The sequence below is a fragment of the Chlorocebus sabaeus genome, chromosome 1, assembly GCF_047675955.1.
Source record: "Chlorocebus sabaeus isolate Y175 chromosome 1, mChlSab1.0.hap1, whole genome shotgun sequence".
In the NCBI taxonomy this organism is placed as follows: domain Eukaryota; kingdom Metazoa; phylum Chordata; class Mammalia; order Primates; family Cercopithecidae; genus Chlorocebus; species Chlorocebus sabaeus.
In genome coordinates, this window is record NC_132904.1 from 68,276,457 (window position 1) to 68,298,044 (window position 21,588).

A 21,588-nucleotide genomic window follows, 5' to 3' on the forward strand; every position below is an offset into this window, starting at 1 on the left:
TTTTGGAAACTATGCACTTGTGCAGACGTTGTGCTTAATATTTTGTTTCTTCAGATGCCATCATTAATGAGAACTATGACTACCTGAAGGGGTTCTTGGAAGACCTGGCACCTCCAGAGCGCAGCAGCCTAATTCAGGATTGGGAAACATCTGGGCTTGTTTACCTGGACTATATTAGAGTAATTGAAATGCTCCACCATATACAGCAGGTACCTGAGATCCTCAAACTGCTGTCTGATTTTCCTTTTCTCAGGCCCTTAAATCTTTAGAGACCTCACAAGGCTTTAGTATACACTTGAGAACACATTGACAGAGATAGCACTGTCAAAGCAGGCATCTTGCTGAGGCTCATTTGATATAACCGTTTGAGAGCTGTTTCGAAACTTAAAAACACTTCTTTATGTTGATTACCAACTAGTGTGTGCAATAGACATTCCTGAGACTTGTCCATAGACAGTCCCTTCCCCTTGTTCAGCTCTAGTTTGAGTGAGAAGCCCAAAGATGAAAGATAAAGTAAGAATGGAGATTTGGTGAGGATTGCTGTTTCACACATCATTTGGCATGTTTTAAAATTGCAAATACGGACCGGGCGCGGTGGCTCAAGCCTGTAATCCCAGCACTTTGGGAGGCCAAGACGGGCAGATCACGAGGTCAGGAGATCGAGACCATCCTGGCTAACACAGTGAAACCCCGTCTCTACTAAAAAATACAAAAAAACTAGCCGGGCGAGGTGGCGGGCACCTGTAGTCCCAGCTACTCAGGAGGCTGAAGCAGGAGAATGGCGTAAACCCGGGAGGCGGAGCTTGCAGTGAGCCGAGATCCAGCCACTGCACTGCAGCCTGGACGACAGAGTGGGACTCTGTCTCAAAAAAAAAAAAAAAAAAATTGCAAATATGGTTTTTAAAGTCTTCATTAAAATGTCTTGGGTCACTCTTTTTTTTTTTTAACAGAGTCTTGCTCTGTCATCCAGGCTGGAGTGCAGTGGTGTGATCGTGGCTCACTGCAATGTCTGCCTCCCGGTCTCAAGTGATGTTCATGCCTCAGCCTCCCAAATAGCTAGGACTATAGGGTGTGTGTCACCACACCCAGATAATTTTTATATTTTTAGTAGAGATGGTGTTTCACCACATTGGCCAGGCTGGTCTTAAATTCCTGGCCTCAAGTGATCGGCCCACCTTGGCCTCCCAAGGTGCTGGGATTACAGGCATGAGCTACTGCACCCAGCCTTAAGGTCAGTCTTTGTAGTTGTAAAATGAGTCTCCACTGCTTGTTTATGGTGCAGAAACCAAACTCATTATAATAAATACAGGATTCAAGTCCTTTTAGAGGCTTTTACCTTTCTTGCCTTACTCCTACCAATCTTATTCCACATTCCAGCCTTGCTGGCCTGCTGTGCTCACACTAAATTACTTCTGGTGTTTCTGACAAACCATATTATGTTCCACACTTTACCTAGCACACTGAAACTCATCCTTTAAGATCTAGATTGCTGTTACCCCTACTTCTCCCTGCTTTTCCCCCAGAGATAATTAATTGCACTTTCTTACTACCAGGATACTTAGTACATTATTCTACTAGTGCACCTGTCAGACCATGTTGTATTTACTTATTCATATTTCAAGGTTGCTATAAGCCCCTTTTGGGAAGGTCTTTTAAGGTTACAGGCAATAGAGTATAGAGGTTAACAGCTCAAGTTCTGGAATCAGACTCATAGATTCGATTTGTGGCTTCCAAATTCACTGGCTATGTAATCTTGAACAAGTTAACTACTTCCTTTGTCTCCATCTGAAAGAGAAAGGTGAGTGGGGTAGACAGTAGTACAAATTACAGCTCATATCTGACAGATTTTCACAAAGATTAAACCAAATCTACATAAAGTGTTTAACATAGTACCTTTCATGTACTAAATGCTTTTTTGTTGTTGTTTTTTGAGGCAGAGTTTTGCTCTGTCACCCAGGCTGGAGGACAGTGGCACAATCTCAGCTCACTGCATCGTCCATCTCCCAGCTTCAAACAGTTCTGCCTCAGCCTCCCCAGTAGCTGGGATTACAGGCTACAGGCGTGTGCCACTATGCCCAGCCTTTTTTTTTTTTTTTTTTTTTAGTAGAGACGGGGTTTCACCATGTTGGCCAGTCTGGTCTCAAACTCCTGACCTTAGCCTCTACTAAATGCTTAATAATTGTTACCTATTATTATCCTCATCAAAGTTCCAACTCCTAGTACAGCACCTGACACATAATAGGCATAGTTCAATGTTTGCTGTACTTTTCATATGAATCAAGGGCATCATTTCTAAATAATCACTTGAAGAAACCACTTTCTCATTGAATATTGAGTAATTTATTCACACAACCTATTATGGAGAACTCACTGTGTGCCAAGCACTGTAGTGGGTTTGGGGAATATAAAAGTAAACAATATGTGTTCTGCCCTTACCAAAATAATGATTTCGTGGGGGAGATATATACAAGTAAAGCAGCAGTTACTGTAACTTCATAAGTATAGGGGTTAAGCAAAGAGAACTATCAATGTGCCAGCACATAGCTGGATGTGGTGGTGCATGACTGTAATCCTAGCACTTTGGGAGGCTGAGGCAGGAGGGTTGCTTGAGACCAGCCTGAGCAACATGGCGAGACCCCCCTTTTAAAAAAAAAAAAAAAAAGCCTGTGTTACATAAAACTTCTCTAGTATTGGCTTGTTCTGCTTTTCCCCCTTACCCCACATGTCACCATGTAAATCTCCTTTGAATTCTCACCTATGGGAGTTTTAGCTGTCTTCTCTTTGCCTGGAAAGCTGAGCTCTCTCCTTGTAATTCAGGTCTCGACTTAAATATGACCTCCTTGAAGAAGCCTCTCTTGGTCCTCCAGTCTCAAGTAGCTATCCAGTTTCTCTCTGCAATATCCACCTGTTTAAATTATCTCCATGGCTTGTGATTTTTCAGGATGTATTACTGTTTCATGTTTTCTTATTTAGTTTCTGTCAGTTTCATGAGAGCAAATAATTTGTCTTGCTCTTGATCCTCCTGCCGCCTGCACCCAGCTTTTTTGGTGTTTTAGAAAAGGCTATAAACTTGGAGTCAGGGGACCTAAATTAAATGTTGGTTCAGGCTGCATTTTTTACTTCCTGTGTGCTCTTAAGAAGTCATACCATCTCTCTGAACCCAGTTTATCTTGATTTTTGGTGCTGTATTATTAAAGCTTGCTGTATTGTTCGGGATCTCAAAACTTTCCTAGTCCAAGGCTGTGTACACTGTGTTACCTTCCTCTTGTCTATTACTGCATAATTAGTGCCTTGTCCTCCACTAGATGGTGGTGGCTTGACCCTGTGTTATCTTGGATTTTCCCCTCCCTCACCTCACTGTTGTTTCAAGGTTTTGTATAGAGTCTATAGGTGGTATTGAGTGATAGGAACTCCCCTTGGATTAATTGACTTCTCTGCTTCTTTGTAGGTGGATTGCTCAGGTTATGACCTGGAGCAGTTACACATCAAAGTGACTTCACTGTGCAGTCGCATAGAGCAGATTCAGTGTTACAATGCTAAAGATCGCCTAGCTCAGTCAGGTAAGCCTCTAATCTCCTCACTTTTTCTGCCTTCTTGCTTCCTGTTTTTATCTTACACCCCACCCTCAGTGCCTGCCACCGTTCTCTAGACCCATGCTCAGTGCTTAACTCTAGTTTTTCTCTCTAGACATGGCCAAACGTGTAGCCAACCTGCTGCGGGTGGTGCTGAGTCTGCATCATGCTCCTGATAGAACCTCCGACTCAACACCAGACCCTCAGCGAGTCCCTTTGCGCCTCTTGGCTCCCCACATTGGCCGGCTCCCCATGCCTGAGGACTATGCCATGGACGAACTGCGCAGCCTTACCCAGTCCTATCTGCGAGAACTCGCTGTTGGGAGCCTGTGAGCCCCAGACTCTTTGCATCACACTCACATGCCCGTTCACACTCACCACACAGAGGTTCCCTGCCTTGTTTGGATTGGCACTGTTTGCCATTCTCTGGGTTGGCTATGGCATCTACCCTCCTTCCCTGCTGCCACAAGCAGCATCCTCCAGTTGTTCAGGGCTTCTCTTAATACTAAACATAGCATAAGGGCTTCTGGAACCCAGAAGAGGAGACAATTCTCTTTTTACCATCCTCAAGACCAGTGTTTTTCCTTTTAATAAATGGTCAATAAAGCTCCTTTGGCAGAATCCCCCAAAGAACCAGGGAATCCTTTTTCACCCCTAGCCATTCTGGACCTTGTGACCCTCCATGCCAACCAGCTACCCTACTCCTACCCTGGCCCTTTTATACTAGGACTCCTTAGGAGGAGTGAGACAGGTGGTGATGGATCCTTAACAGGTGAACTGTCCACAGAAGGAAGAGGGATCCGTCTCTTAAGTAATTGGTTAGTTAACACTGAATTTTGGAGGCAGAGGAGGGTTGGCCTGAGTTAGGAAACAGAATGGGATCTTTCTGACACACTTAGGGCAGAAGTGAATGCCTGCCATGGAGGGATTGATCTTCAGAGCTTCTTTTGTTCCTGCCTTTAGTGTTCCATGAACACCATACCTTTGCTACTACTATGTGCAGGAGCCCTTGGTCATATGTGACATGTCTATGGGAAGCTCCCAGAATTTGGTTTGGTCCCTGGTTTTCAGTCATCTTGCCGAGACTCTGTCTGGATTTGCCTGAAGAGTTTGGATAAAAAATGGCAGGTTGGGTAACCCTCCCTGTTCATCCCATGTTAGCTCTAAAGCATTTTCCACCCTCCATCATCCCTTCCAGAAGCAAACCATGACTGAGGCAGGCATGGAGTTGGGCGTTAGGGGCAGGCAGAGGGCCTTTGCTACACTGCTGACAGCTATAGGGAGCCCCAGGTAATGGCATGAGATAGCTGGTGTTAGGGCTGTCTCAGGCAATATGGCCACACCTGGATCTTTATGCATGAAGATTATGTAAAGGTTTTTATTAAAATATATATATGTATAAATAAATGATCTAGATATTTTCCTCTTTTTCTGAAGTTACTTTCTTAAAAAATAAATAAATAAAATGTTTATAGCATTCCTGGTATTGGCTTTCCCTTTGTATTTTTGAGCCTTCTTGCCCTGAGGATCTTTATGATGGCCTTGTTTGATTTAGCCTGTTTTTGAATTTGCCTTCTAAATGGAGACAGGCCTTGGGTTAAAGAGAGAACAATTTGGTGCTAAACTGAGAGATAGATTAGCCCAAATGCTAGATTTATAAGGGGAGATTTAGGGGCAAGGGAGTTGATTATTGATTAATACTGATTGCTATACATATATTTATACACATAGATTTCCAGGTCTCAAATTGCCCAATAGAATATACCATTCAAAGCCTCCTCGCTCTTCTACTGTAGTGGTTTTGTTTTTAAACCTTGAGTGACGCTTCACCTTTCTAAGTCGGATTCCCTTTTGTAAAGGGGATAATGATCCCTGATGTTACTTCACATAGGGCTGTTTTCAAGAGGAATCAATTGAGTAGCATGAGTACTATTCCAGATCTTATTTTGATTTGTCAAGCTGAAGATATGAGCAAATTCCCATTAAGATTAGACCAAAGACTTCTGAGACTTTGAGGAATTCAGAGATGAGAAAGCATAGTGGGTCAGCTCTGTGGCTGAAACTTCCATGTAACTTAGACACCTCAGAAGAAGGGTTACTCAGCTGGAATCCCCTCCACTACTGACTCAATATGTGATCCTCAGTGAGTCACAGAACTTAGTTGGACTTTCCAACCTGGTTTCCTTACCAGAGGAATGTTTCAAAAAGTGAGTATGCTGTAGAAATGGTTAGCTCTTAGCAGTGTTAGGAATTGTGGGCCAGGAGTGTTCACTGACACCTGTAATCCACTTTGGGAGACCAAGGTGGGAGGATTGCTTGAGGCCAGGAGTTCAAGACCACACCAGGTAACATGACAAGACTCTCTAAAATAGTTGGGCATGGTGGTGTGTGTGCATAGTCGCAGCTACTCAAGAGGCTGTGGCAAGAGGATCGCATGAGCCCAGGAGTTGAAGGCTGCAGCGAGCCATGATTGTGCCACTGCACTCCAGCCTGGGCAACAGAGCAAGAAAAAAAGGTTCTAAATCAAAGGTTTATCATAGAAGCCATGTTGCATAAAAGAGAATATCAACTTCCAGTTCAAGATAAGGGTGATGAACAATGAACAATCTCCTTTTTTTTTTTTTTGAGACGGAGTCTCGATCTGTCCTCCAGGCTGGAGTGCAGTGGTGGTGCAATCTTGGCTTACTGCAAGCTCCACCTCCCGGGTTCATGCCATTCTCCTGCCTCAGCCTCCCGAGTAGCGAGGACCACAGGTGCCCGCCACCACGCCTGGCTAATTTTTTTTTTTTTTTTTTTGTATTTTTAGTAGAGACGGGGTTTCACTATGTTAGCCAGGATGATCTCGATCTCCTGACCTCGTAATCCGTCCACCTCGGCCTCCCAAAGTGCTGGGATTACAGACGTGAGCCACTGCACCCAGCCTGAACAATCAATCTTTTTTTTTTTTTTGAGACGGAGTCTTGCTGTGTCGCCCAGGCTGGAGTGCAGTGGCTGGATCTCAGCTCACTGCAAGCTCCGCCTCCCGGGTTCACGCCATTCTTCTGCCTCAGCTTCCCCAGTAGCTGGGACTGCAGGCGCCTGCCACCTCGCCCGGCTAGTTTTTTGTATTTTTTAGTAGAGACGGGGTTTCACCGGGTTAGCCAGGATGGTCTCGATCTCCTGACCTCGTGATCCGCCCATCTCGGCCTCCCAAAGTGCTGGGATTACAGGCTTGAGCCACCGTGCCCAGCCTAACAATCTTAATCTTCTACATCCCAAAATCCCGTTGAAATAGTAAAAAAAAGTTGATTTCAAAAAAAGTTCTCAAAAACATAAAACAGGAACCAGTTACCTCAACATTCGATAGATCTGTGGAGTCTACAACATTCAAATAACTTATTTTCTCAACAGAACCCTGAAATAATTCCAAAATCAAAGTTAACAGAGGTCTGGAGAATTAAATGTTGGAAAAGTTGAGCAAAGGCCTGCAGAGTGTCTGCTCTTTTTAGATATTTCATCTTTAGCTCAGTTTTGTTAATTTGTAATTCCAGAAAATTGTTCCAGATTTTTTGTTATTCAAATAGCCAGTCCTTAGACTTATTAATCAATTTTACTGGAGTTCTGTATGGTAATCTATTAATTTCTGCTTTAAATGTTCATTTCTTAGACTTTCCTAAGGATTTATTTAAACCTTGTATTGGCTGGGCACGATGGCTCACGCCTGTAATCCCAGCACCTTGGGAGGGTGAGGAGGGAGAATCCCTTGAGCCCAGGAGTTTAAGACCAGCCTGGGCAACATAGGGAGACCTCGTCTCTTAAAAAATGAACAAAAATTACCTGGGTGGTGTGCACCTTTAGTTCCAGCTACTCAGGAGGCTGAGGTGGGAGGATGGCTTGAGCTCTGGAGGCAGAGGTTGCAGTGAGCTGTGATTGCATCACTGCACTCCAACCTGGGCAACAGAGCCAGACCTTGTCTTTTTTTAACCTCTCTATGCCTAGTGTTTCATTTCATTATTAAGCTAGTGGAAGTTATCTATATCCTACTACTCAAGATCATTGCCAAGGTCTGATTTTTCACACAAAAAAAATTTGCAACCTCTGGCACAAATGGATTTAAACAATGGTTTATTATAGTTGAGTTTTGTGAGGATTCTTTATAGATTCTATATTTGAGTCCTTTGTTGAATATGATTTTGAAATATTTTCTCCCAATCTCTAGCTTGTCTTTTCATTCTGTTATAGTGCCTTTGCAATCTGGGTCTCGCTCTGTCACCTAAGATGGGCTGTAATAGCACGATGATCATAGCTCACTGAAGCCTCAAACTCCTGGGCTCAAGGGATCCTCCTGCCTCAGCCTACCAAATAGCTACAGATGTACACCACCATGCCTGGCTCACTTTTTATGTTTTTGTAGAGACAGGGTGTCCCTATGTTCTGTGTTGCCCTGCCCAGGCTGGTCTCCAACTCCTAGGCTCAAGCAATTCCTCCTTGGCCTCCCAAAGTACTGGAATTACAGATCTGAGCCACTGCGCCTGGCCTGTTTCCTCATCTCTTACTTTATTTTTGTCTCCTTGGGTTGTATTCTAGGTAATTTTTTCAGATCTATCTTGGAATTCATTGGTTATCTCTCTTCAGCTATGTCTAATCTGCTGTTTTAATTTTTATATTATTAATTTTAGTAAGGTAGTATTAAATCACATTACACATACACTTTTTTTTTTTTTTTTTTTTTTTTGAGACAAGGTCTCACTCTGTCACCCAGGCTGCAGTGCAGTCTCACGATCACTATTTTGTTTTTAAAAGAGGCAGTGTAGTTTAGAAAGGAATGGTCTCCTTAACCCAGCTATATGTTCAAATGCCAGGTCCACTGTTCTATGCTATGGGATCTTAGGTAAATTATTCCTGTGTCTCAGTTACCTCATTTGTAAAATAGAAACAATAATATCTTCCTTGGCCAGGTGCGGTGGCTCAACGCCTGTAATCCTAGCACTTTGGGAGGCCGAGGCGGCCTTATCATGAGGTCAGGAGATCAAGATGATCCTGGCTAACACGGTGAAACCCCATCTCTACTAAAAATACAAAAACAAAATTAGCCAGGCATGGTGGCAGGCACCTGTAGTCCCAGCTCCTCGGGAGGCTGAGTCAGGAGAATGGCGTGAACCCGGGAAGTGGAGCTTGCAGTGAGCCGAGATCGTGCCACTGCACTCCAGCCTGGGTGACACAGCGAGACTCCGTCTCAAAATAATAATAATATCTTCCTTAAAGGATGTTGTGAAAATCATGAATTAACTATTCAAATTATCATTATCTAACATTCCAGTGCCTGTGATCTCTTTCTTATTTCTGCAATTGTTTTCTTTTTTCCGCTAACTCTCACTCATGATGGATTATGAACTTTTGTTAACAGGTTTATTGAGATATAATTCACATATCATACATTTACCCATTTAATGTATGCAATTATTTTTGCTATATTCTCAGAGTTGTGCAATAATCACAGTTGGTTTTAGAACATTTTCATCATTGTCCCAGAAAAACCCTGAAGGCTTTAGCCGTCATCTGTCAATCTTCCTAGCCCTAGATAACCACTAATCTACTTCCTGTTTCTATAGATTTGCCAATTCTGGACATTTCATATAAAGGGAATCATACAATATGTGGTCTTGTGACGACTAACTTTAACTTAGCATAATATTTCAAGGTTCTTTGATGTTGTAGCATGTGTGTCAGTACTGTGTTACTTTAAATGGCCATAAATTCCATTTTATGGATATATGACGTATGACTTTTTTTTTCTTTTAGAAATGGGATATTTCCATGTTGCCCAGGATGGAGTACAGTGGCTATTTCTCAGGCATGATCATAGTGCAGTATAGCCTGAAACTCTTGGGCTCAAGCAGTCCTCCTCTCTCAGCCTCCTGAGTAGCTGGGACTACAGGTATACACCACTGCACCTGGCTTAACATGTTTTTTTATACATTCATCAGTTGAATGACATTTTTATTGTTTCCATTTTGTGTCTACTATGAATAATGCTGGTATGAACATTCATATACAAGTTTTTGTGTAGACACATGTTTTTATTTGTCTGGGGTATACACCTAGAAGTGAAACTGCTGGAACATATGGTAACTCTAAGCAAAACTTTTCCAAAGTGGTTGCACAATATTACATTCTCACCATCAATGTATGAGGATTCTGATTTCTCCAAATCTTCACCAACACTCATTATGTACTATTTTGATTACAGCCATCCTAGTGGATCTGAAGAAGTATCTAATTGTTTTAATTTGCATTTCTCTGATGCTATGGTCTGAATGTTTATACACCACACCATGCCTCCAAATTCATATATTGAAACCAAATCACAAATGTGATGGTGTTAGGAGGTGGGACCTTTGGGAGATGATTAGTCATGAGGGTGGACTTCATGAATGAAATTTTTTCCTTATGAAAGAGACTCCAGAGAGCTGCCTTGCCCCTTCCACCACGAGAGGACACAGCAAGAAGGTGCCATCTATGAATCGGGAAACCAGCTCTCACTGGAAACTGATCTTGGACTTTTCAGCCTTCAAAAAAATGGTATTTTGTTATAGCCGACAGAATGGACTAAGACACCTGATGACGAATGATGTTAAACATCTCTTTTTATTCTCATTGGCTACTTATATATCTTCTTTTGAGGAACACGTATTCAAATTATTTACCAATATAAAACATTTGTAGCATTTTAAAAATGGAGATATAGGCTGGGTGTAGTGGCTCATGCCTGTAATCCCAGCACTTTTGGGAGGCCAAAGTGGGCAGATCACTTGAGGCCAGGAGTTCGAGACCAGCCTGGCCAACAAGGTAAATCCCTGTCTCTACTAAAAATACAAAAACTAGCCAGATGTGGTGGCACATGCCTGTAATCCCAGCTACTCAGGAAGCTGAGGCAGGAGAATCACTTGAACCTGGGAGGCAGAGGTTGCAGTAAGCTGAGACCGTGCCTTTGTACTCCAGCCTGGGAGACACAGTGAGGCTCTGTATCAAAAAAAAAAAAAAAAGATATTTCACATAACATAAAGTTCACCGTTTTATAGTGTACTTACACTACCATGGTTTTTCGTATATTCATTATTGTGCAACCAACACCAGTAATTTCAAGAGATTTTTGGCCAGGTGTGGTGGCTCACACCTGTAATCCCAACACTTTGGGAGGCTGAGGCAGGTGGATCTCTTGAGCCCAGGAGTTCGAGAGCTGCCTAGGTGAAACCCCATCCCTACAAAAAATAAAATAATTTTTAAAAAATTAGCTGGGCATGGCAGTGTGTGCCTGTAGTCCCAGCTAGTTGGGAGGCTGAGGAGGAGGAGGATTGCTTGAGCTTGGGAGGCGGAGGTTACAGTGAGCTGAGATTGCACCACTGCACTTCAGCCTGGGTGACAGAGTGAGATCCTGTCTCAAAAAAAAAGACATTTTCATTCCCACTCAAACTCCATATTGGCAATTATTCCCAATTCCCCTCCACCCCCATTCCCTGGGAACCAATAACCTATGTGCTTTCTCTATGAGTTTGCCTATTCTGGACATTTCATATAAGTGAAATCACAGTATGTGGACTTCTGTATCTGGCTTATTCACTTAGTATGTTTTCAAGATTCATCCATGTTGTATCATGTCAAAGTACTTCAATAGATTTTTTATGGCTGAAGAATACTCCATTGTAGCAGTAATCTACATTTTGTTTATCCATTAATCAGCTGATGCTATCTTCTTTGCTGTGTATCTTTTGTCCATATTTTTAGTCGGATTATTTCTTATTGTTGAGGTTTGCTTTGTTTTTTTAGAGACAGGGTCTCACTATGTTGCCCAAGCTGGACTCAAACTCCTGGGCTCAAGCGATCCTCCTGCCTCACCCTCTTGAGTAGCTGGGACTAAAGGGGACACCACTGCATCTGGCTTATTGTTGAATTTTAAGGGTTCTTTAATATTTTGGATACAAGATGTTTTATTGCATATGTGTTGTATAAATATTTTATTACAATGTGTGGCTTGTCTTTTCATCATCTTAACAGTGTCTTTTGCAGAGCAGAAGTTTTAAATTTTAATAAAGTCCAACTAACCAATTTTTTTCTTTCATGGATTGTGCTTTTACTGTTGTATCTAAAACGTCATTGCCAAAGCCAAGATCACCTAGATTTTCTCCTATATCATCTTCTAGAAGTTTTGTAGTTTTGCATTTTATGTTTATATCTATAATTGAGTCAATTTTTGTGAAAATGTAAAATCTATGTCTAGTTCCAATTTCTTTTCTTTTTTTTTTTTTTTTGGCTTATGGATATCTAGTTGTTCCAACACCACTTGTTGAAAAGACCATTCTTTCTCCATTGAATTGCCTTTGGTCCTTCGTCAAAGATCAGTTGAGATCTGTTTCCAAGCTCTCTATTCTGTTCCATTGATCCGTGTGTTAATTCTTTTGCCAATACCACACTGTCTTGATTACTGTAGCTTTATAGTAATTTTTGAAGTTGGGTAGTGTTGTGTCAGTTCTCCAATTTTCCTCCTCTTCAGTGTTACTATTCCAGGTCTTTTCATTTTCCTTGTAAACTTTAGAATTAGTTTGTTGATAACCACAAAATAATTTGCTGTGATTTTGATTAAGATTGCATTGAGGCCGGGTGCAGTGGCTCATGCCTGTAATTTCAGCACTTTGGGAGGCCAAGGTGGGCAGATCACCTGAGGTCAGGAGTTGGAGACCAGCCTGACCAACATGGAGAAACCCCGTCTCTACTAAAAATACAAAAAAAAATTAGCTAGGCATTGTAGCACATGTCTATAATCCCAGCTACTTCGGAAGCTGAGGCAGGAGAACCGCTTGAACCCATGAGGCGGAGGCTGCTGTGAGCCAAGATCGTGCCATTGCACTCCAGCCTGGGCAATAAGAGCAAAACTCTGTCTCAAAAAAAAAAAAAAATGCATTGAATGTATATATCTAGTTGGAAAGAATTGGCATCTTACAATATTGAGTCTTCCTACCCATGAACATTGCATCTCTCTACTCACATAGCTGTTTTTAAAAATTATCTTTTGGCCAGGCGCAGTGGCTCAGGCCTGTAATCCCAGCACTTTGGGAGGCTGAGGCGGATGGATCGGGAGGTTAAGAGATAGAGACCATCCTGGCCAACATGGTGAAACCCCATCTCTACTAAAAATACAAAAATTAGCTGGGCGTGGTGGCGCGTGCCTCTAGTCTCAGCTACTCAGGAGGCTGAGGCAGGAGAATCACTTGAACCCAGGAGGCGAAGGTTGCAATGAGCCGAGATCACACCACTGCACTCCAGCCTGGTGAGAGAGCAAGACTCCGTATTTTTGGTAGAGACGGGGTTTCACCATGTTGCCCAGGCTGGTCTTGAACTCCTGACCTCAGGTGATCCACCCACCTCAGCCTCCCAAAGTGCTGGGATTATAGGAGTGAACCACTGCGCCTGGCCAGCAATGTGTTTTTAATGTTGAATTATAATTGTTCGTTGCTGGTATATAAGAAAACAGTTGACAAAGATAGTTTTATTTCTTCCTTCCCAATCTTTTATTTCCTTGTCTTGTCTTATTGGACTAGCTAGGGCTTCAATATGATGTTGAATAGGAGTGGCAAGAGGGGGACATCTTTACCTTATTCTAATCTTAGGGAGAAAACTTCTAGTTTCTCACCATTAAGTATACCCTAGCTGTAGGGTTTTTTTGGTAGTTGTTCTTTAACAAGTTAAGGACAGTTCCCCTCTACTAGCTTGAGTAAGTGAAGGCTGGATTTCTGAAGCTTCAGTGTGAAATGATGTGAAATGCTGTGTGACATCCAGAGGGGGATGTTGGAGTTAAGCAGAGTACCTAGGAGAGGGGACTGGGATGGAGAAAGAGCAGGGAATCACTGGCATATCCATGATGCCCGAAGTCATGGCTATGGATGTGATTGCCAGGGAAGTATGTGCTGCTGTTGGTCAGGCAATTGGTCACCTTGAACAAAAATAATCACAACTCTGTGCATGATAAATACCTGTGACTCTAAATGTGTGTTCCTGAGGATAGCCTGGCTACCTCACTAGGACCACAGTGTAAATATTGTTGATGGCCTGCTGTACCTTAGGCACCGTGCTAGACAGTGCCTTGCATTATCAGGTTATCTCATTTAATCCTTGCAGTTTTCAAGATGAGTACTGTTAATACAATTACCAGATTGAGAAAACAGAAACCCAGAGGGTTTCGATATCTTACCCAGGTGAGAGCACTCATAAGACAGGGCCGAAAGTGACTCTGAAGCCTATGCTTGCCCTGCTCTCCCACACTGCCCACAGTGTTTGGGCAAGGAGAAAAAACAGGCTCAGATGGGAATGACTGCAGGGAGTCTGAGGAGAGGACCACTCCCACCAGGAGGGAAGGGCTTGCTTGACCCAAAGTGCCTAGCCTAGAGTGTCTAGTCCCACACTGCAAGGAGAGCTGCAAGTCTAAGGGGAACCTCCACCTCCAGAATTCAGGCAATGGTGGCTAAGATGAGAGGACAGTTATCCATCCACTGACCCTGGCCCCTCACACTCTTAAACATTCCCTGGTCTTCCACATACCCTGACCCACCATACCTGTACTCTCCAACCCCCGAGGATGGGCCTGCGCTGAGTCTATGTGCTGCTTTACAGAGTTTGAATAATTCAAGCCCCAGAGGCCTGAGGTATCAGTTTCCTTTGCTCTGTTGTCATGGGGACAGGTGTCTTAACACCTGTGTAATGCACAGGTATAATTAAGCTAATGAAAGGGCAAAGAGAGAAGGGCTGCTGTCCTGTGCCTCAGATGACTCTGGGCTGATCAAGGGAGTCCCTGGTCCCTGTTCTGCTGAGAGAGCAGCAGGCCCATCTAGAGTCCAGGTATGGGGAATGGAAGAAGGAAGGAAGGAATGAGGGATGAAACAGAAGTAGGAGAAAGGGAGAGAGAGTGGAAAGAGGCAGGCAGGGGGCAATCAGAGTCAGGGAGGCAGAGAGACCAAGAAAGTTACAGAGGGAAAGAGAAGGAAACAGAGACAGAGTGAAAGGCAAAGCGGGTGGGGAGCATAGGAAAGGGCAGAGGCCAGAAGAGGCAAGGACCAGCAGAGAAGAAGAAAGACCAAGTACTAAACTCCAGGGGCAGGCACAAATTGGAGGGTCAGAAGACTGGAGGGGCTGCAGGGCCCGCTGGAGGGTGGTTGGACCCGCCAGAGATCTCAGTCTTACTTCTGACTTCTAGGTTCTGTCCATACCATCCTTGCCAGCTGGGCCTAATTTTGCCCTAGGTCTGGCCAGGAGGTGTCACACCCAGAGACCTGCCCCACCTCTTGCAGTGCCAGGACCATGGGGCTCCGGAGCCACCACCTCAGCCTGGGCCTTCTGCTTCTGTTTCTACTCCCTGCAGGTATGAAGCTCGTGGTGATGCTATTCCTGTTCTCCCAAAATCCGTTTCCATGTAGTCTCTCTTGTGTTTCTCCTCAGTACCTGTTTTGAGAACAAGCTCTCTATTCGGGGAGTGTGGAGAAGAGGGGTGCTGAAGTGGGTGAGAGGAGACTTGCTGGCTAAGGTGGGAACAATGAGTGGGGAGCTTCCAGAGACAGGGTTGGGAAAATCAGAGGGGCCAGATGCTGAAGGGCCTGCCGGTCAGGCCAGGTCTTTCTCCTGCAGACGATGGGGGCAGCACTGAAAGGTTTCAGCAGCATACTAGCCTGGTCAGATATACATGCTTAAAAGCATGGTCTATGGGCATGGGAGGGGTAGGAGGTGAGCCTCAGGGGAGAGGGTGACAGTGAAGGGAAGGGCCCGGCCTGGAGGGGAGAGGGCAGACTCAAGATCATGTTTAGCAAAATCTGGAGGATTTGAATGATCTGACAGGATCTGGAGATTAACTGGATTCCAAGAGGAGGAGGCAGGAGAGGGAGAAGGGAGGGATAATTCCCAGATTTCCAGCTGAGGTCACTATTGCAACTGAGGGCATGCTATTTGCTGAGATAGGAAACATGGGATAGGAAGTAGGTTTCAGAGCATGGAGGGAGGAAGCGAGTTCAGTTGAAAGTGCCTGTGGGAAACTCAGGAGTGGACTGTACTCTATTTGGGTCTGGAGCTCAGGAGAAAAATCTGGGATGAAGAAAAAGAAGGGAGCCAAGGACAGTATTCATGGGAACAATATTTAGGTCAGGGATTGAGGAAAATGTGTGTCAGGAAAGCCTGGGGAAGAGTGTGTTTTCAGAAGGAAGGAATGTTCCATCGCATCAGAAGTTTTGAAGAAACCAGCTTGAGATGGAGAAGTGGAAACAGGTTTGAGAGAGACAGGAAGGGGCAGAGCAGTGGGGTTCAGAATCCCTAGGTGAAAGTCTGGACTCTTGTGGCTTGTTTGGATCCCTCTAGCATTTGTGGAGAGGCAGGCAGACTCCAGGTTCTTGAAAAGGGAAGGGTGGAGGAGAAATTTTTCAGCGTACTGCCAAAAGATAGTAACAATTCACTCCATGGCCTTTATCTTGTGTGTCCCTGCAGGCAAGCCAGGGAGGAACTAGAGCCACAGCTAGAGCAAGAAAGGGCAGACACAGGAGGACACTCATAAGGACAGGGCCTCAGCCCTGCGAGTGGAGGGTGTGAGCAAAGGCCCTGAGACTAGGGCCTGGGATGGACAACCCTCCTTACTGACCCTCCAGAGTGCCTGGGAGCTGAGGGCCGGCTGGCTCTCAAGCTGTTCCGTGACCTCTTCGCCAACTACACAAGTGCCCTGAGACCTGTGGCAGACACAGACCAGACTCTGAATGTGACCCTGGAGGTGACACTGTCCCAGATCATCGACATGGTGCGTTGTAGTAGTGGTACAGCTGTGGAGTCTTACCTGTCACAGTGTCAAGAAATGAAGGGGTGAGAGACTGGGATTTTTCTCCACGGAATTCCTTTTCTGTAAATGTTAATATTAACAAAGATAGCAGTTACCAACTGTTGGATACTGACTGTTGGGTGCCTACCTTGTGCCCAATATTTTGCACTCCTGAACTTATTGAATCCCTGCTAAGCGGGGATTCTCACCTCATATAACTGCTGAGGAAATGGGCCCAGAAAAGAGAAGAGCCCACTAAGGTCACATGGCAAGGTCAGGTCTGGGTGGGAACTGGACAGTATGGACAAGTCAGGTTTGTGGGTGCTGACCAGAGCCCTGCAGGGGAGTGTACACAGACGGGGCAGGATATGCATATACATGTCCACATCTCTGCCATCCCCTGCCCCCACTAGGATGAACGGAACCAGGTGCTGACCCTGTATCTGTGGATACGGCAGGAGTGGACAGATGCCTACCTCCAATGGGACCCCAATGCCTATGGCGGCCTGGATGCCATCCGCATCCCCAGCAGTCTTGTGTGGCGGCCAGACATCGTACTCTATAACAAGTACTGCCTATCTGGGCTCTTCCCCTCTCCTACCCCTCTCTAGACTTGCCCTTAGCCATGGGTGTGCACTGATCCCCTCTCCCTACCACACAACCCGGTTGCCATGTTGCCCTGGAAACTTTTCCCCAGGACCCTTCTAAGCTGCCAGGCATTCACAGCCCCTCCATGGCACCCCCACTTTAGGCTATCCCAGGCCAGCCCAGGCTGAACGTCTCCTGGGAACCTACTGTGTGGTCCAGGGCAGATTCCTGGATCACAAGGACCTCTCTAGGGCACATTTTTAGCCCTGAGTCTCTCAAGGCTCCCCCAAGAGCCTGTCTAAGGTTCTCTTTCCCCCAGGACATCTGGAACACTGCCTTATTTTCTCTGGGGCCCCTCTATAAGTTTTGCAGATGTCCCCCAAGGGAAGTCATTGTGTGTCCCGGAGTTGCCTCTGGGTTCTGCAGAGGCCTGTTTATACGTCCTCTGGCTACGTCTGTGTCCCTTCTGGGCCCTTCAGGTGCCACCCCTTCCAAGCAGCGGGTCTCTCTAGGTGCACTTCACCCTCTGTGTTGCTTTGTTCTGAAAACGAGAGTCAAATTAACGAAAGAAAAACAAGCAGAAGTTTATTTATTTATTTATTTATTTATTTATTTATTTATTTATTTGAGACGCAGTCTCCCAGGCTGGAGTGCAGTGGCGCCATCTCCGCTCACTATAAGCTCCACCTCCCGGGTTCACGCCATTCTCCTGCCTCAGCCTCCCAAGTAACTGGGACTACAGGCGCCCACCACCACGCCTGGCTAATTTTTTTGTATTTTCGGTAGAGACGGGGTTTCACCGTGTTAGCCAGGTTGGTCTCAATCTCCTGACCTCATGATCCACCCGCCTCGGCCTCCCAAAGTGCTGGGATTACAGGCGTGAGCCACCGTGCCCGGCCACAAGCAGAAGTTTATTAACCTGCTGTACCCATCACGGGAGAGGGCTTAGTTCAAAAGTATTTCTCTCTGAAGGCAGTGGCTTAGAGGCCTTGCTTAAATAGAAATTCAAGAAAGATCCAGTAAGTTGTAAATAGTGGCAAGACAAAGGAGAGCAGTTCCAGCCTTTAAAAGGCGGGAAAACGTGGGAAGAGGGTAAAATCTGTTCCCAGATTCCTCTGGCACCTACTGGTGCCCTTTGGAAAAGCAAGTGCTGTCTCCAGCAAGGAAGGGCTGGTGTCTTGCCATCAGGCCAGCAGCTGTTGGGGCCAGGTGCTCCCCTGCGTCGTGTCTCGAACTCAATGAGCCTCAATATTCTGGGGAGAAGTTTTGGTTTCTTTCAGACCCTGGGGGTCTGCCCTGGGCTCCTGGCCTCCAGGGCTGCTTCTCGGGCTGGACAGCCTAGGTGAGCCAAGCCCCGCCCCGCCTGCCCGCAGGGCGGACGCGCAGTCGCCAGGCTCGGCCAGCACCAACGTGGTCCTGCGCCACGATGGCACTGTGCGCTGGGACGCACCGGCCATCACGCGCAGCTCGTGCCCCGTGGACGTGGCGGCCTTCCCGTTCGACGCCCAGCGCTGCGGCCTGACGTTCGGCTCCTGGACTCACAGCGGGCACCAACTGGATGTGCGGCCACGCGGCGCTGCCGCCAGCCTGGCGGACTTCGTGGAGAACGTGGAGTGGCGCGTGCTGGGTATGCCGGCGCAGCGGCGCGTGCTCACCTACGGCTGCTGCTCAGAGCCCTACCCCGACGTCACCTTCACGCTGCTGCTGCACCGCCGCGCCGCCGCCTACGTGTGCAACCTGCTGCTGCCCTGCGTGCTCATCTCGCTGCTTGCGCCGCTCGCCTTCCACCTGCCCGCCGACTCGGGCGAGAAGGTGTCGTTGGGCGTCACCGTGCTGCTGGCGCTCACCGTCTTCCAGCTGCTGCTGGCCGAGAGCATGCCGCCGGCCGAGAGCGTGCCGCTCATCGGTGAGCAGCGGAGGTGCGGGGGGACCTGACGACGCGCCGGGGCACCCCGAGGGCGGGGCCGCGATAGGGCCTGGGTCTGCCGAACGGCCCGCTTCAGAGAATGAGGCGGGGGCGTCCTGGGAACGTCCTCCAATTTTGAGACTGAGGGGAAAGGATTAGCTCCTTCCAGGGAGAACACCCCTCACGACTGGGTCTTGATGGTGGAACATCAGTATCCCCAGATCCTAGTAATAGGCAAAATCCGTCGACTGCTCACTGTGTGCCAGGCACTCCCCTAAGCACTTGACCTTTATTAACCCAGGTAAACATCACCACAAACCTAGGAAGTAGGTCCTCTGGTTATCCCATTTGTACAAAAAGGATTTGTATCTTGCCCCAGCTCATGCCCATCGTTATTTGAGAGTGGGACTGTCCTGGATTGTGTATGAGTGCAGCTTCCAGCAGTGAGGGGAGCAATTAGGGAGCAGTAGCTTCTGATGACCCACGTGTAGGAATGAAGGATGGGGAGAACTTGGCCCTTACCTCCTTCCTGCTTCCATCCATGGGGCTTGGAGGGTCTGGAGAGCCTCATGGTGGGCTCATTTCCATTTGTGTAGAGGTGACTGGGAAGCTCAGGATCCACAGGCTTTTTGTTTTGAGTCCCAATTGGCTTTCTCTCTCTCTTGCAGGGAAGTACTACATGGCCACTATGACCATGGTCACATTCTCAACAGCACTCACTATCCTTATCATGAACCTGCATTACTGTGGTCCCAGTGCCCGCCCAGTGCCAGCCTGGGCTAGGGCCCTCCTGCTGGGACACCTGGCACAGAGCCTGTGCGTGCAGGAAAGAGGGGAGCCCTGTGGGCAGTCCAGGCCACCTGAGTTATCCCCTAGCCCCCAGTCTCCCGAAGGAGGGGCTGGCCCCCCAGCGGGCCCTTGCCACGAGCCACGATGTCTGTGCCACCAGGAAGCCCTACTGCACCATGTAGCCACCATTGCCAATACCTTCCGCAGCCACCGAGCTGCACAGCGCTGCCATGAGGACTGGAAGCGCCTGGCCCGTGTGATGGACCGCTTCTTCCTGGGCATCTTCTTCTCCATGGCCCTGGTCATGAGCCTCCTGGTGCTGGTGCAGGCCCTGTGAGGGGTAGGACTAAGTCACAGGGATCTGCTGCAGCCACAGCTCCTCCAGAAAAGGACAGCCATGGCCAAGTGGTTGCTGGTCTGTAAGCCAGCCAGTCTCTCCCCACTACTCCTAAGACCCTGGGACACTTGACTTCACAATCCACAAGGGAGCACTCATTGTGTACACACCCTAACTAATGGAAATCCAGAGCCTGCCACTCCCCTAATTCCAAAAAAAAAAAGAAGAACTCTACAAAGGCCAAGGTCACAGAGTACAGTCTTGGAGGGACAGAATTGTTTGTGCTGGGTACTAGAGCTCTCAGTGGAGAGCATGCGGGTTATCATGAGAAACTGAACTGAACTGCTCCGTTTCCTGTCTTCCTTCCTAGGTGGCTTCTTTGCAGGGCCTTGGCTCTTACCTTTCCCTGCCGAGAGGCTCAGGGAAAAGGATTGGGGATTCTCAGTTGAGTTTCCAGAGCAGGAGGCCCTACAGACATTTGGCCCCACATCCCCGACTCAATAAAGTAAGCGTGTACCTAGCACCTCCTCGATGCCCTGTATTACCCTTGAGGTCTGTGGTAGTGGAAGCTGGGGGTCCAGGTCTGTCTGTACTTCAGGTCTGTCTCATGGCCACTGGTGCAAGTCCAAGTCCAAGTTCAAAGCCTGAGAACCTGAAGTTCTAATGTCTAATGGTAAGAGAAGGATGTCCCAGCTCCAGGAAAGAGCATGAATTTGCCTTTCTCCTACTTTTTTGTCTTCTCCATGCCCTCCCATATTGAGAGTGGAACTTGCCACTCAGTCCATCAACTCACACGCCAGTCTCCTGCTGAAAACCCTCACAGACACATCCAGAAATAACGCTTTCCCAGCTGTCCATGTATCGCTGGTGTCCATGGTGGTGGATTATCAGAACTTATTAATGTCACTGTCACTAAAGTTGGTATATAACCCCCCACTGCTAAATATGACGAGCTTAAAAAAAAAAAAAGAACTTAGGCAACCTAGGGAGACCCTGTCGCTACAAAAAACACAAAAATTAGTCAGGTGTGGTGGCACATATCTGTAGTCCCAGCTACTTGGGAGGCTGAGGTGGGAGGATCTCTTGAGCCCAGGAGTTTGAGGCTACAGTGAGCCATGATGAGAGGAGCCTCAGGACTCATGGATTAGAGCAGAAGTTACATCTGTGCTGACAAAAGAATGGGATTTGACTGAGGTGCTGATGGAGGACTAGAGCTCTCTCTTCCATCTCTCCTTCTCTCTGTGTGCTGGAGTTAGGCACCGTCCACCCCATTCTCACACTCAGACACTGAGAGCTTGACAGTGTCCAAGGCAGGGGCAGTGCAGGGACCAGCCACTCACAGGTATTTGTTCCTTTCTGAGCTTCACACATTTCCTGACACTACCTCTGTGCCTCTGACCCAGTCCCTTCCCTCAGGAAGCTCACAGTCTGACATGGCAGACAGACATGGATATGTGGTATACGGAAGCATTCAGGGCTCTGTGGAAGCATAGAGGCAGGGTCACTACCCCAGCTGGGTGGGAGAGGTCACAGAAGGCTTCCTGGAGGAGTGAACAGGAGCTTTCCAGATGGACAT

General features: G+C 46.7%; 2 protein-coding genes across 5 annotated transcripts in view; both read left to right on the forward strand.

Annotated features, from left to right (window-relative positions):
* The window catches only part of NUP98 (nucleoporin 98 and 96 precursor), a 126,869-nt gene extending 121,820 nt beyond the window's left edge, over positions 1 to 5,049 (forward strand). For all 3 annotated transcript variants that reach the window (XM_008019963.3, XM_008019966.3, XM_008019965.3), the window contains exons 31-33: positions 55 to 209; positions 3,449 to 3,560; positions 3,688 to 5,049. In XM_008019963.3, the coding sequence (XP_008018154.3) occupies positions 55 to 209; positions 3,449 to 3,560; positions 3,688 to 3,905 (485 nt within the window). In that variant the 3' untranslated portion in view covers positions 3,906 to 5,049. The remainder of the gene's footprint in view (positions 1 to 54; positions 210 to 3,448; positions 3,561 to 3,687) is intronic.
* A 97-nt stretch (positions 5,050 to 5,146) lies between these two features.
* CHRNA10 (cholinergic receptor nicotinic alpha 10 subunit) lies at positions 5,147 to 20,271 on the forward strand. Of its 2 annotated transcripts, XM_073019023.1 has the most exons (6): positions 5,147 to 14,441; positions 14,843 to 14,961; positions 16,229 to 16,374; positions 16,806 to 16,960; positions 18,354 to 18,886; positions 19,555 to 20,271. In XM_073019023.1, exons 2-6 carry the CDS (start codon positions 14,901 to 14,903, stop codon positions 20,010 to 20,012), a joined length of 1,353 nt encoding a protein of 450 aa, XP_072875124.1. In that variant the 5' UTR covers positions 5,147 to 14,441; positions 14,843 to 14,900; the 3' UTR covers positions 20,013 to 20,271. The 2 variants fall into 2 exon arrangements, with proteins under 2 accessions (XP_072875124.1, XP_072875131.1); XM_073019030.1 differs by lacking the exon at positions 5,147 to 14,441 and having other exon boundaries at positions 14,829 to 14,961; positions 16,229 to 16,436.
* The last annotated feature ends 1,317 nt before the right edge of the window (positions 20,272 to 21,588 follow it).